The sequence below is a fragment of the Pelecanus crispus genome, chromosome 11 (assembly GCF_030463565.1).
Source record: "Pelecanus crispus isolate bPelCri1 chromosome 11, bPelCri1.pri, whole genome shotgun sequence".
Taxonomy (NCBI): Eukaryota; Metazoa; Chordata; class Aves; order Pelecaniformes; family Pelecanidae; genus Pelecanus; species Pelecanus crispus.
Genome location: NC_134653.1, coordinates 16981228 through 16995694, shown reverse-complemented (window position 1 = coordinate 16995694; position 14467 = coordinate 16981228). Strand labels below are relative to the sequence as shown.

The window sequence follows — 14467 nt, the reverse complement described above, 5'->3', positions numbered from 1 at the left end:
CTTCTCAGAGTGGATACCAGTGCTAATCTACTAGACAGTTCCACAGACCCGATGCATTTCGCACTAGGTGTTCACCACCTGAGAAGCACCATTTTAGCACCATTATACCACCCAACAATTACCTTGAGTGCTGATGACCAGGAAAGCTTTAAATTCACTTCTTTCTTTGTTACTAGCTCTAATATCCTCCAAAAGTTATCCAGACCTTCTTCAATCTGCAATGTGCAGCAGCAGTACTCAGATAGGAAACCAAATTCCTCATTTTTAGTATTTTGGAGTCAAAAGACAGACCCTGCATGGAAATTTGCATTTCCCATATTTCCTGGGCACATGGAAGTGGAGGCTTTCTGGCACTGGACTTATTTGAGAAAGAAAATGAGTTTTGTTTCTCTGATATTTGGAGCTAGTTTGTTTTTGGAAAAGAGAGAAATTTTTTCAGCATGCATGAGTAACAATAACAAGAACAATGGAGGAAAACATGGGGTTTCTCCATCATCAATGCTCACTGCCCATCAGAGCATAAAACTAAGGTTTCCAAATAATTTGCTTCCAGATATTACTTTGGTAGTGCTAAGTGTGTAGTTACTCTATAGACACCTCTGTTACTCACCAGTCCCTGGCTGCCGGGGATGCATCTGTCATAGAACTTCCTGGAAAGAACACATTGTTTTTAATTAACCCAAACTCTTTATCTAGTGGAAGAAAGTAAAAGGTGGCTAAACTATAAAATGCAACAGCTTATGCTAGAAAATAACACAAGCAAACTACACCATGTGTTGTTCTCAGTTGCATGGGGAGCTGTAAGCTTCTACTCTGACTGCCATTACCTGTCTGCAGCATACTCTTCCACACCTCTTCACTCCAGCCACACTTTTTGTGGTTCCATTCCAAAATCAGAAAGAAGTTTTATTCCTAGAAGTCTGATGACATGGCTGAACTACAAGTTATTCTATGGACTGAAAGAACTGAGTTTCACACAGAGCAATGCAGGGTCTTAGCATGCAGGCACTCATGTGGGTTTAAATTAATGCTCCTGGTAATCATATGGAAGTTGAGCAGAAGACCGAGTAGCTTGTAGGCTTGAGAATGCAAACTCAAGATTTCAGCAGAGTTTGGTTTCAAAGTGAAGGCTGTCTCTGCAACTTCCATTATGCATCGTGCTATGGGTTTTAATTACACAATTACTTAATGTAGGTACTTCTACCACACCCAGAGGCTAATGGCTTAAGCACATGTAAACTCTTCAGCTGGCTTTCATCAGTAAGACCAGCAAGAACTCTATGCTTGATAACATTGCTATTTTTTCCCTCCTGTGTTACAAACAAGTAGAGGAAGTTAAATCTAAACCAGTACTTCAGTAGTTCCATGTTAAGAACTGCTGAAGTCTTTGCTGTTTGGACAGCCCTGAGTCTATTTCCTGCAGGAAGGCTCCAGTTAAACAACACCAAGTTCTAAGATGCTATGGATCAGTCTGCACTGATTCACATGGCAGTCTGCAGCTGTAAGCATGGGTAACAGCAGATCTTGGCAAAGTACCACACAAGAAGTTAGCTTGTGACTCAATCTGAAATCAGAGCTGATAAAAAGAAAAACAAAATAAAATCCCCAACAACCTACTTAATGTAAAGCTTGGCAAGAAGTACAAGCTATGAAAAAAGAAAACTGGCAGTAACAAGGAAATGAAGTCAAATTGGGTTACAAATGAGGCTATTAATCTTCTCACGGCATGTGCTGCTTTCTGGTGAATGGTTTAATGACTTTACAACTTTCAATCATGGGCATTCTAGTTAAATGTACACCAGCAGCACTATGTTTTCTAGGTTTAGAAATGTCTAGCCTTTGAACTGAAGCCAGAGATAGAATCACAGAATGCTTTGGGTTGGAAGGGACCTTTAGAGGTCATCTAGCCCAACCCCCCTGCAGTGATCAGGGACAGCTTTAACCAGATCAGGTTGCTCAGAGCCCTGTCCAACCTGACCTTGAATGTTGCCAGGGATGGGGCCTCTACCACCTCTCTGGGCAACCTGTTCCAGTGCTTGACCACCCTCATTGTAAAAAACTTCTTTCTAATGTCTAGTCTAAAAGCGAAAATGAGAAACTTGAGATCCAAGTATGTTTTTTGAGAAGAAAAAGACATGGAAATGAGTTTCTAAGGAAAACGCATTTTTGGACTAGTCATGAACATTCCAGCAATAGGCATAGGAAGGAATCTTTGATGTATTTGAAACCTCCAAGACCTTTGAGATAAGTAGTGTAAAGCCACTTCATCTGTGAGAAATGAAAACCTCTACCACTGGTATGGCTTCATAAAGAATCTAGGTTTTGCTCATAAAATGGAGCTAGCCATTTGGGATCAAATGATGATGAGCTAGTCTCTATTTCTTGGATGTAGAGTGCTCCTACATACCTTTAGAGACTCCTGGGTTCTCTTGTAAGTAGGAAAGATCATCATACTGCTCACTGGCTGACTGTTCGAGGATAGGGATCTGCTTGTGCTCAGTGCTGAGCTTGTCATTCTCTTCTTCAAGCTCTTTGTCCTCAGAACAAGATTTATCTTGTTCCTTGTAAGTGTCCACATTCACAGCATCTGGAGCACACATGGGGTGTTCAGCTAGGTGTTCTGTCTGCCCACCCAGGGAGCCTGTTTGTTCATCCATGATTAAAGCTTCCTTCCTTGTAACAGGATCAGTAACACCTGCATCAAAGTTATTTTCATTTGCACTTTTCAAACCACTCTGTGAACCCTGGCAGAGTTGACTGACATCTTGAAGGACATCATTTTGAGTCTTGCATCTCTTCCTTGGGGGTTCTTCATCACTGACAGATTGTGTGTCTTTCCCCAGCTGCTCCTCTCTCAAACATTCCTCTTCCTTCTTTGGTTCTGATGGCAGGCAATCCTGTTGTACATGTGGGAGAGTGGTTTCTGCACCTTGCTGATCAGAATCATCTGGTTTATTCTTCAGACATACTGAATGTAATAGCCATGGCTTGGCAAATACTATTGCAACCAGTCTTACAGTATGGCCTCCTACTTCTAAAACCTGCTGCATTTCAATAAGGTCCTATAAAAAAAAAAGAAACAAACACCACAAAAATTGTCTCAGGAGCTTTCACTGGAAAATGTCAGTTTAACCAAATATCATGGAATTACCATCTTGAACTGACAGCAAAGGAAAAGGAAGAGCTTAGGGGAATATTCAATTTTCTGTCCTGCTGCACTGAAGTTGAAAAGATGTTTTACCCCTTAAACTTTTCTGAAATGACAGCACAAGACATTTTTGTTCAGCTTAAATTAAGTTAAAATGTAACTGGGAAAGAGCACTTTGCTTCCAAAGGTGAATGTTGGTACCACTAGGTTTCTGAAACAGTTCATTCCTATCTTTGAGTTCATTCCTATCTTTGAGTAAGTGCTGCTTTCATTTTTGGCCTTTCTAACTTTGAGGTGAGATTGCTATCAGGTATTGGTATGTGATCTCTTGCCCAATATAAATAGCTTTGTTCAATTTATATTTGCTTCCTACAGCCTGGAAGATTGTCCTATTCAAGGGGAATACTAAGCATCCAAACATTTAATGTATGGAAAGCAGCTGGCTGTAAAACCACCTGAATGTACTGCTCCAAGCTCCTGGTGCGTTCAGGTTCCACCTCTTCATAGCTGCAGAAACGTTTGCTCAGCTCAGCTTTGCAAATTCCAAAGTGGGAAGTTGCCTCTATTGCATTACGGATCTCCAAAACAGTAGCTACATCTCCGGGATTATAGCCAAAATGTTCTGTACACTCATGAAGAAACTGATCAACCTCGTAATTTTCTTCTTGGACTTTTATCAGCCTGGTAAAAGTTTTGGGGAGGCAGGAGACTCCCACAACCATGTTATCAAGCAGAGAAGAAACTACAAAGCAAATCAAAAACAAGCATATAAGCTGTGAAGCACTTGTTACTATGCAATACACTACAGAAAAATAAATATTGAGACAGACAGATTCGAGGTGTTCTAGACTGCTTGAATTAAAAACAGAGCTCAGTTTTCTGTCTTCATTGCTGCAGTTTCCTTTTTTCTTTCTGCCTTACATATTTGTCTCTGAAAAGACCTGTAGAAGAAGAGCAAGCTGGTTTACAAGGGCTTACCCTCATATCAAAGTGAAGTATTGCTGAAAGACAGTGTGGACTTACTGGTATTCTCTCTAACACTGGGTCAGCTTAACTCTAAGTTAATGAGGGAATCATCTCCTTTTTTCTTGAAGAAGGTCAAGTGAAAAGTCAAGGGCAAGGAAATGCTATGGAGGACCCTATTAATTAAAAAACTGGAAGCAGCTGATCCATGGCAGAAAGTCATTGGCCAAATATGGCATAAACTGTAAGTTGACAATGTCTCAGTACAATTAGTATAACAAAGCATCTCTCTGTTTGGAGACAGGTCCACCACTGCACAAAACTGACCCCCACTGTACAGAGTGTTCAGAAGTTGAAGCAGCATAACACCTTTTTCGAGTCCCAGATGATTAGAGGGTAGCTTTGGCACTGTTCTTACTTGCTCCCCACCCTTTTATCTGCAGGCTGCCTTTACATCATGCCTTGTGGGATACTCATGACAGCTGCACTTCTGTGACAGCCAAGTTAAAACGAGAATAACTGCAATGAGCCATCAGCTCAGTAGACCTGGAGGGCATGTGTGGCAGCAGAGATATGAGAAAGAATTTCTATTTTACCTCTACCACAACAGCAATAGGAATGGGCAGGGACAGCGTGAGACCTTCCAACTAAAGAGCTAAACAACTAAAGGCTTTCCTGGATATATCTGCATTACAGCTGAAAAGAAGCTGCTCTTCAAGAAGGGGGAGTGCTGATAAATTACAAATATTCAAGCTCTAAATATTATCAAAATATTTAAGTTACTGTAGGTAAAAGGCCAGAGATTGGACACCACTATTTCAGGCACTCGCATGAGACAAGTAAATGTGAATTTCCATTCAAGGAGCTCTGAAAGATTTTCTTTTCTCTTTACAGAAGAGAAAGCCTGGGTGTCACATAATATGGCATTTTAAGTTGCAGAAGGGACTGAAAAACCTCCTGGAGAACGGATAGCAGAGGACAGACCTCCTCTTTTGATTAATAGTTTCACACAACACGAAATACAGCCAAGGACTTGTTACCAACAAAAGATGCCTCTATATGTCAACCACTTGTTTGTTTTAAGTCAGGACAGAAAGCATTACAAGGCAAACTGCATGTGTAATGAAAAAAGAATGTTCCTATTAAGAGTCTTTCTTCAAATTGGTTCCTCAGCTCATGAGTTCGCTATCTTTCATGCTCCAACCCATTTCTGTGCCAGTTAGGCCAAACAGAAACTAACCTGGAGAGCTGAGTCTTCCTGGAACTGGTGTACATCGCAGCTTAACCTTCACCTGGCAGGAATTGACCACAATATTGTCACTGGGACTCAAATTGCGTGTGCTGACAATTCCAGGGGCATAGTAGCCTCTCATCAGTAAGTAATTGGTATGAGATGCTTGACGAGCTTTTACTTCTATTCTCCGTTTGCCTCCAGAGCTGTCATCTAAGTCGTCATCATCGTCATCGTCATCCTCAAGTCCTTCTTTTCCCAAACTACAGCAAACAAGAGGTGTTTTGTTTGTTTGTTGGGTTTTTTTTTCCAAAATAAGCAAGTGACTCATTACACTGAGCAGAGCAAGAACACATGCTATTTTGCATTCTAGTATTTAGTCATGAACAGCTATGGTTATGTCCATAGCAGGCTGATTTAAAGTGCTGAGAACAAGCAACTACAGAAACAAAAATACACTAAAAGTCCCTGGGAACGGAAACTCTCACTTTTTTGCAAACATGTTGAAATTAAACCCAAATATCTCAGCTGACAGTGCTGAACCTCTTTGGTTCTGCAGACACTTTGTCATGAGGGAACATCTGTCAGAGAACAAAGGCTGAGACCATAAGGGATACTGCAGGATAGGACAGACTGTGTTTATTTTTAAGGGAGAAAAGGAGAAGAAAGAATTACAGACTTCACTTCAGACTTCACACTTCAGTCACTTTAAAAAAGAAAAAAAAAACAAAACCAACATAAACCAAACTGCAGACAGCCTCAAAGTAAAGACAGAATAGCAGTAGCAGCCAGAATAGATTTCCCAGAAACAACCTTAGTCAAACCAACACTATTTCTTTCCAGGACACAAGAGCCATTATGGACAAAGGTGAAGGCTCTGAACAACCCGATCTAACTCTGAAGTTCCCCTGTTCTAAGCTGGTTATGCCAGAGGCAACCAAAGGTTCCTTCCAACCTTTTCTAAAATGAGTTAGACCTTAAGTACCTTCTCTTAAAACATATTTAAAACCAAAAGGGAACACGTCATTCAGAAAAAAAGTGAGAGTACATAACCAGCTGGAAAACTGGACTCAGATGCCTGCACTCAGAAATGGGATTAGTCCAGGGTTCAATGTATTTTTGCTAATGACCTGGGTGAATAAATAGCTTATTAAGTTTGCATGGGATCACCAAATTGGAGAGGCTGCAAGTTTATGAGAAGACAGGATTTGCGTTCAGAACATTTCCAGCAAACTGGAGAAATAGCCTGGAAAAGAGCAGGAAGCAATTTCATATGGACAAATGCATGTTATTTATATTATATAGTACTATGCATGTGTCCCTCCACACTAAGAGGAAACAGTTAACTAGGTAAAGGAAAAGAAACTTGTTATAGTGAATCACAAGAATCATAAGCTGTACATGAATCACCGCACTGGGGGTTTTTGGCTGCCTTTTTTTTTTTGGCAAGACCATGGCTATTCATCATCTTGGGATGCATTAGCAGGCATATCACCTATGTAACATGATGTAATTGGCACAGACCTGCCAGCAAGAGCATGGCATTTTTTCTTGACATCACAGTTCAGTGCAGAGGAAAAAAATGAGAAAGACAGATCTGGATAACATGAATAACATACCAAAAACACAAGTAAAGGAACTGAGGCTGCTCATTTTAAATAATAACATATTATGGGAGGAGGACTATGATAACAATCTTCAAATAGGTAATAAGCTGCTCTAAAGAGAAAGAGAACAAAGCATTTTCCATGTACATATACAACAGGAAGCAACAGGTTAAACTACAGCAAGAGATTTTAGTTGCACTCTAAGCAAACACATAATGATTGTAAGGATAACTATTCATAGGATTAGACTGCCTGGGGAGAGAGTTCCAATTTCAGTGGTATGCAATTACTGGAGGCTTTTTTTTTTTAAAAAAAAAAAAAAAAAAAAAAAAGGAGACAATACATAGAACCAATATTGTGGAGACAGGTTGACAGGTTTCACTGATAAAGCTGAAACCTTGTTACTAATCCTTCTAGTCCTTGAAATGGGAAGGTACAATGTTGGTGAAAACGCTCATCTAGCACACACTGCTCTCCTTTCCACACTCGCTCTGATGGCAATGAAGTGCCTAGCAATTTACACATACGTGAAGACAATTGCAGTCCAAGGCTATAATGACAGGCACTAAAGTGCCCTTAAGACTTCAGAATGCTCCCTCAGAAATAAAAATCTAAACAATATCACAGTAAAACATGCCACAATACAGTACAGAAAATGCCAATGCCTGTCCAATTTCATTCAGGTTACCCCCAAACCATATTTACTAATAGAAATAACAGTGTTTACCTTTTTATCACTTCATTTTCCACCATAGTGCTGTCCACCACAACTATCTGCTCTGGGATTCTCACGTTCACAGATACAAGTCCCAGGGAGAATAGGGAAAGCATTGCCACACACTGGCCACCAGGTCCATCCATAGGAAATGCAATCATTCCTTCTGATGCTTTGTTTTCTTGATCTTTAAATGAGAAGTTATCTGGCTGGTCTGATTTTTCAGCTTCTTTGAGCTTCTCGAGGAACTGAAAGGACTCTGTACAAATTGTACTGGGAAACCGCCATGTAAAAACTCTGGACAAAAAGACGAATTCAAAGAAGCACAAAACTTTCATAATCTGTTCTTACTGTATATGCATTTTAGACTCATGGTAGCACAGAGCAGCCAAATAGTTGAAGTCCCATGCTAGAACTGGTGACCAAGTACCTTCTACATCTGCTTTCAGTCCTTTTACTAGTTCCAGAACATTAGGTATTTATGCACCATGTAATGGTTGGGTACTGTATAGCAAACACAAACCAAAGAGCTCATCTTCTGCTTGAGCACTGAATACATTTACAGTTAAACTCTCCTCCCCAACCCCCAGGACAGGGCAGCACAAAGTAACTAGACAGGAAAAGCAAGCAACCATCAGAATGACAAGAGTACTAAAGAAATCTTTCCACCACATCTAGAACTTTGGTGCAACCTCTCCTTTCCATATGTCTTTGCAAAGGCTTGCCTGGCAAACTTGGCCCTGTTCCCTGTGTGACCCTAATTGCTAACTGAATAAAGGGCTAACATACATACACATTACCTTCATCTCTTCAGCTTCAGCTGTGATGGTCAGGTTCTTTGCTCTAGATACTATCATGTGTATTTTCTCCTCCATGCCAAGCATGCCTGGGTAGGTTCTTTTATTTGCTCAAACAGTGACCTTTCTGACACTCACCTGTAGTAACTCTGAGACAGCTGATATGACATGGGTGCAAAAGGCAAAGCCCGGCTTTTCTTTGGTCCCATTGTCTGGGTTACTCGACGGCGATTGACCAAGCTTCTCTTCTGACAGTCTAGGAAAGCCTTCATAAGAACGTCATCCTGATACTCCTGGTACAAACGGAATGTCTGCAAAAAAACCCCCATTCAATGTAAAAGGCAGTGTTAGCTCTGAATCCACTCTTAGACTCACCTACTTGAGGTTTACATTACTAAATAAATACAGAGCTACAAGCTAGAATATAAATGATACATATAAAGTCACTTAACTACACTATTCTGTTCCTTTTATGGATTTCCAGGCTTTCCACAGTAAATGCCAATTAAATTAACTAAATACTACAGAACACTTGATATTCAAAATGGGATTGGGCTCCCGCTAGAGTTACATATGTAGAAAATCCTCATCTGCAACACATTTTGGTAGATTCTTCCCATCATTTTTACCAGGAACATCTGCTTCCATGAGCTTGGCATTCCAGGCTCCACTCTTTCCTGCTGATGAGATATTAAACTCCCTTTGAACTTCTACCTTTATTTTTTTAAGTGCTTGACTGATAGATGATATATTTTTGTGGTCCCCAATGCTGAAGGAGAGGCTTCACAACACCAGTGGCAGCTGGATACTAGGACTGTTTTTGTGATATCTCCTCCAGAGCATAATTCCTACTACTCGAGTGGTCAATAAATCATGATACAGCTTGACCCAGTGGAAGGGATGTGGAGTTTATTTCATACGCTTTTTGGGGATTGCTTCAACCTCACATCTTGCAATCTCATCCTCAGAGAGAAAAGGAACATACTGAAAATTTGCCTAGAATATATAAATTCATAAAAGCAGAAGAGAATAATCCCCACAGAATGGATACAAATCTAAGTTTCTAGGTTTCTTTTCTCCCATTTGAAAAATGCATATATCAAAGTAGGAAGGAGAAACTCTAGAGTTGTATGACCAGTAAAGTTTGGTCCAGATACTGTACCTGAAATGACTGGCAAGATTTCATCTGATTATCTGAGAGTGCTAAAGTGCTCTGAATCAAATTCTGTAGCACTAGAAAATGAATATCATAGATACTGAAAGAAAAAAAAAAAAGTTTATTCATAATGATTTTTGAACATGAGGTACCTAACTGTTAAACTAGCACAAAAATATACGAAGTCAATCACCTGCTTCTGAAATAGATGTATAAAGGCATGACACCACTGCAGTGTAGGATCATTCATTTAAAGGAGCCTGTTACATTTTCCCTGACCTTCCACCCTGAATTTTTGGATCAGTCCAGATAATCCGACACAAACCAAAGTTGTCTTTGTTAACATCTCTTCCTCTTAAGGTATAGTGCCCCAACAGAAAACATACACTGTTGTCCTAATGATAACAGACCACCATTCTGAGAAGGGAACTGCTGCTGTCATTTTATTCTTCAAATCTATAATCTATGTCAGAGGTCCCTACAGCCTTATGAAAGTATTTTCTATCAATAAATTTATACACTGCAACAAACAGATGAAAAACATCCTGAATTAGAAGACTATACGACTTTCACAGATGTGAGGGCTGACATGACCTTGGAGTCCTAATGGGAAAAAATGGTGCTACTGCTACTCACCTACTTAGACTATCCTCTTTTGTGTTTTGATTTGTCTCTTCTCCAATTGCCAAAACTCGAAATCTAGTTAAGGGAAGGGAAAGGAAAACACTGAAACAAAAGTAACATTCTGTGATTTTATATCAACTGTGAAACCCAGAGGCTGACAAGTGCACCTGCTGATAAGGCAAGTGTTAAAAGAGCATAGGGGAACTAGCTGCTCCAGCAGACCTCAGCACAAGTGTCAAAAATTAAAAGAACTGTCCAGATCAATCTCCCCCACTCCACCAAGCTATCTGCTGACAAGGAGATAAAACACATTGGCAGCAGACAGTACAGAACTGTATGGATTTGCTATTCTACTGAGGTTTTGGACTTCCAGTTACCATCGGCAGCACTTTTGCTGTAATGTACAGCTCTTCCCAAAGTAGAGAAAATTTAGAGAGGTACAACATTTCTTATCATAAAATGGTTTGAGACCCAAATTTTCAGACTTCTCTCCAAGCCTTATTCATCACGAAAAAGCCTGATGATCTGGGGCTGGAGAATGCTATACAAGGCTCAGTGCTCTTCTGTATCAACAGTGTTAGCAGCACTGAGCAACCAGCTACAAATTGTGATATAAAATGGGGCCAGTTAATCTGGAAGATGGTAAAGGGAAGTCTTCTATTGCATTAAAATGTTACACCTGAGTACCAACACCTCTAATAGCAAAGTTGAGGATGTAACAATTTATGAAAATCTGACATTGTGAATTTCTGGTTTACAAAAAGTCTTATTTAGCAAAATGGGAATGGTTTTAAAATAAGCAAGCTTGCACAAATAACTGAAAATTAGTTGTAAGTATTCAGGCAGTATAGATTTGAGAGACTTGAGTTGCTTGTTGTATTCAATGAAACTTCTTTTGATACTAAGAGTACAAGTAACAGAGGGTGTAAAGCATGCATAGCAGAGAAGAGGTCTACTCTGAATTGCTCTCCTCTCTCACTGTCTCAGCCCATGTGCAGAGTCAAAAGCACCATAACTATAATACCTGGAAAAGAGTTCCTGCAAAGTATCAGGAATCTCAAGTTTGGGATTCCCCAGGGTTGAACTGAATTTCTCTTTCAGTCTTTCCACAAACTCTTTAAACTCCTTTGCACAAACCTTTGAAAACAAGAGACAGAAATGTTATCAACCTCAATTTCTTGGAGTGGGAAAAGACCTTCTACTTTTAAAGTGTTCATGGAAGATTCTAGTAGAAATAGCTGGTTTTGAATTATCAAGTCAGAAACAGTACAACAGACAAGAGAATGCACCAGAAAAGCTCTGTGGAGGTTGTGTTTGCTGATTTACTTAACAGTTGCAGGTTCTGTCTGTAATCAAGCTCACAGCTACAAGCAACCCGCCATGAACATTAAAACAATTACACTGAATTAACAGCATAAGATCGCTTGCTAGGGCTTTGTTTAAGCTTCTGCTTAAATCTTTTTTTCTCTTCAACATCCTTCAGGCTTTATCATGTTCTCCATTAAGTCTGTTTGTACAATCATGGCTTGGAGGACACCTGTTGCACAAGAGGAACAGTCTTCTATCCCTCTAGAAACAAGATTTTATTTGCTTCCAAAGACGGACTTTAGGGATGGGGACACATGCATTTATTTCAGTAATGTCTCACCAGTGAACAACTGTTCTTCATTTAAACAAAAATGAATCTAAGAAGCAAAACTGGTTGGGATTTTCTGACAATACTATGAATTGTAATTCCTGGATAAAAAAAAAAAGAAAATCTTGCCGTGACATTGTCCCAGTTGTGAAAAATTTTTTCAATTCAAAATGGAATTGTTTGCACTGAAAGTGTAAACAACTTCTCAGTTCAAAATTGTGGTTGATTTAAGCCATAAAAAGCTCAAAAATTAAATAAAAAATCTTTTGACTGATCAAATCAAGGCTTCTCTCATGAAATTTGCTTACATTCCTGCACTCATCCACAGAAGCTAAGGCAGTATTTCAACGTGCAACCAGAATAAAAAACAAGTTACAGAGCAAAAATGTTTTCTTGCTCAGATAACAAGGAGGCTGACAGGATTAAAAAAAAAAAAAAAAAAAGTCAGTGCATATGGATGCTCAGTCATGGTTGTTTATAAACAAGCACATTGAAAAAACAAAATTTTTGTTGCACAGCAGTGCTGTTTACGTGCCTTTGGAAGGCTGCCTGTGTCCACTTTACTGTCAAAATAGCAATGCTGCTGCATTTTTACAATGATGCTATTTTTAACAGCTAAGGGTACAAGGGAGGGATAAGATATGAAATCACAGTAATCAAAACAGTGCAAGTGTTCAGTAAACCAAACAGTGTAGAGTACTCTATGACCTTTGGATTACTTCCCTCCTACCTGTGGGTCTTCATAATTATTTTCTCTATTCATGAAATCTTCAATGAGGGCTTTATCTTGGTAAACCTCAGCAAGGCAAACTCTGCAATAGATACAATTGAATGTGTTGTACATAGCTGAATTTTTCCCAATTCAATACAGATTTGATAGCACTAGGGTGCAAAAAAGTTTAAATTTATATTCACATGAAATAAAACAAAAACATAGGAGGAGCATATCCCTTCACTTAATGTCAAAAGAATTTAGCCTACACCTAGAACATAGACAGAAACCTTCTTACTTATAATTAAGATAGGTCTGTGGATTTCTGACAATATAACGAGCTCTTCGTCCAACGGAATGAGAAGTTTTATCAAGGGACTCCTCAAAGCTGGCATGCATGACATCCCGAACTACTTGCCATGGAACAAAGGGCCCTTTTACCTGTGTGAACAACAAAAGTGTTCAGAGTTAAACTTCAGCTTTTATGTACACAAACGATGGTTAGAACCAGGATGAATTCCTAGGACTGAGGAAATGTGTGTTCAGTACACAGACCCCTTAAATAGAGGTCCTACTAAATACCTTTGCATTTAGCACATGACTAGCAATTCGGCACAGCATGAGCAGACTGTCTTCTTGCACTGTCCAGGTGACACGCAGACGTGTCATTCTCTGCAGGGCACTCTGGTCAGCTTCGTCATGGTAGCGCAGTCTTTTGCTTTTTTCTACAGTATCTTCTAACAAATGCAGAAAGAAACCAACCTAGTTAGTTATCTCAGCACTACATATGCTGATTAAGCACTACATATTCTGATTAATTCAAACGCCTATCACAGGCAGTATCAGCACCAATTGGAGTCTGTAAGAATAAAAGACAAAGCAGAGAAGGAAGTAGCAGTTGAGAAAGTAAAATGCATTAATACCTCTCCCAGAAATGAGAAAACAAGCACTTTAGTTAGCAAACTGACTACCTAAAGCATCATACCATGAAGAAGCTTTAAGCCAGCTATCAAAAGTTGATGGCAAATTGCAAGGAGTTAATCTGGTGCAGACACAATTAGAATTTCTTTAGTTTGTACAGTACAGTAGTGCAATCATGATTCACACACAGGTAACAGTCACAGCACACTGCTGTTTTTCTCCAGAGCTAGTACACAGCCCCAGGACATCTGAACCTCTTCACCGAAAGAGGCAACCCAAAGAGGCAGCCACTAAGTTTCCATTTCCAACACTATGCGACAGTCACATCAGCTTTTCCTAAACCAACTTACAGCAGGCATATGCATTAAAAAGAATGCTGCTTTTTCCTGATGTGTTAGTTACTTACCTTTCTTTTTCTTCTTTGTCTTCTTTCCAATGTCTTTCCTAAGCCTCTTCCTCTTTTGGCTTTTTCCACCTCTCACTCGTTTGGTTCGATCCTGGGTTGGTTCTTTACGTATTTCAATACATTCCTCTTTCTGGACAAGTGACTCTGATCCTACCTTTCCTTCTCCCAAAATATTAATTTTGTTACCTAAAATGACACATATTAACAGTAGTGGAGCTTTATAGCAATCACATTCTACAATATTAAGGTATAAATAGCAAATGCCAAAGTTTCAGCACATTAAAAAACAGATGCCCTCTCAGACTTGCCCTTTGTTAGTCATGTCATTTCATGCCACTTCTCAGCAGCTCACACAATAAAATCCCATAGAAGTGAGGAATCATCAAGTAATTACTAAGTCTAGCATACAGTGCACAAACACAAGGGAAGTGAGTTGAGGTTTTATATTCAACCTGAAGCATTTCCTTCTCCTTAGCTTAAATGTTAGGCTATGCAATTTTAACAGAGCCTAGTCATATGAAAAAATCGGTCCTTCCAGACTTTCTGCAAAC

At 39.5% G+C, this 14467-nt stretch overlaps 1 protein-coding gene across 3 annotated transcripts in view; it reads right to left on the bottom strand.

Moving 5' to 3' along the window:
* The window catches only part of GTF3C1 (general transcription factor IIIC subunit 1), a 44227-nt gene that overhangs the window by 2185 nt on the left and 27575 nt on the right, over positions 1 to 14467 (bottom strand). For 2 of the 3 annotated variants that reach the window (XM_075718330.1, XM_075718331.1), the window contains exons 23-35: positions 13917 to 14102; positions 13172 to 13326; positions 12888 to 13030; positions 12608 to 12689; positions 11266 to 11378; positions 10254 to 10316; positions 9624 to 9717; positions 8600 to 8772; positions 7677 to 7961; positions 5352 to 5605; positions 3604 to 3890; positions 2408 to 3062; positions 611 to 650 (exon numbers count right to left, since the gene is read on the bottom strand). In XM_075718330.1, coding sequence (XP_075574445.1) covers positions 611 to 650; positions 2408 to 3062; positions 3604 to 3890; positions 5352 to 5605; positions 7677 to 7961; positions 8600 to 8772; positions 9624 to 9717; positions 10254 to 10316; positions 11266 to 11378; positions 12608 to 12689; positions 12888 to 13030; positions 13172 to 13326; positions 13917 to 14102 — 2530 coding nt within the window. Of the gene's footprint in view, positions 1 to 41; positions 216 to 610; positions 651 to 2407; positions 3063 to 3603; positions 3891 to 5351; positions 5606 to 7676; positions 7962 to 8599; positions 8773 to 9623; positions 9718 to 10253; positions 10317 to 11265; positions 11379 to 12607; positions 12690 to 12887; positions 13031 to 13171; positions 13327 to 13916; positions 14103 to 14467 lie in introns of those variants that run through there. The other variant, XM_075718332.1, reaches the window with a different exon arrangement.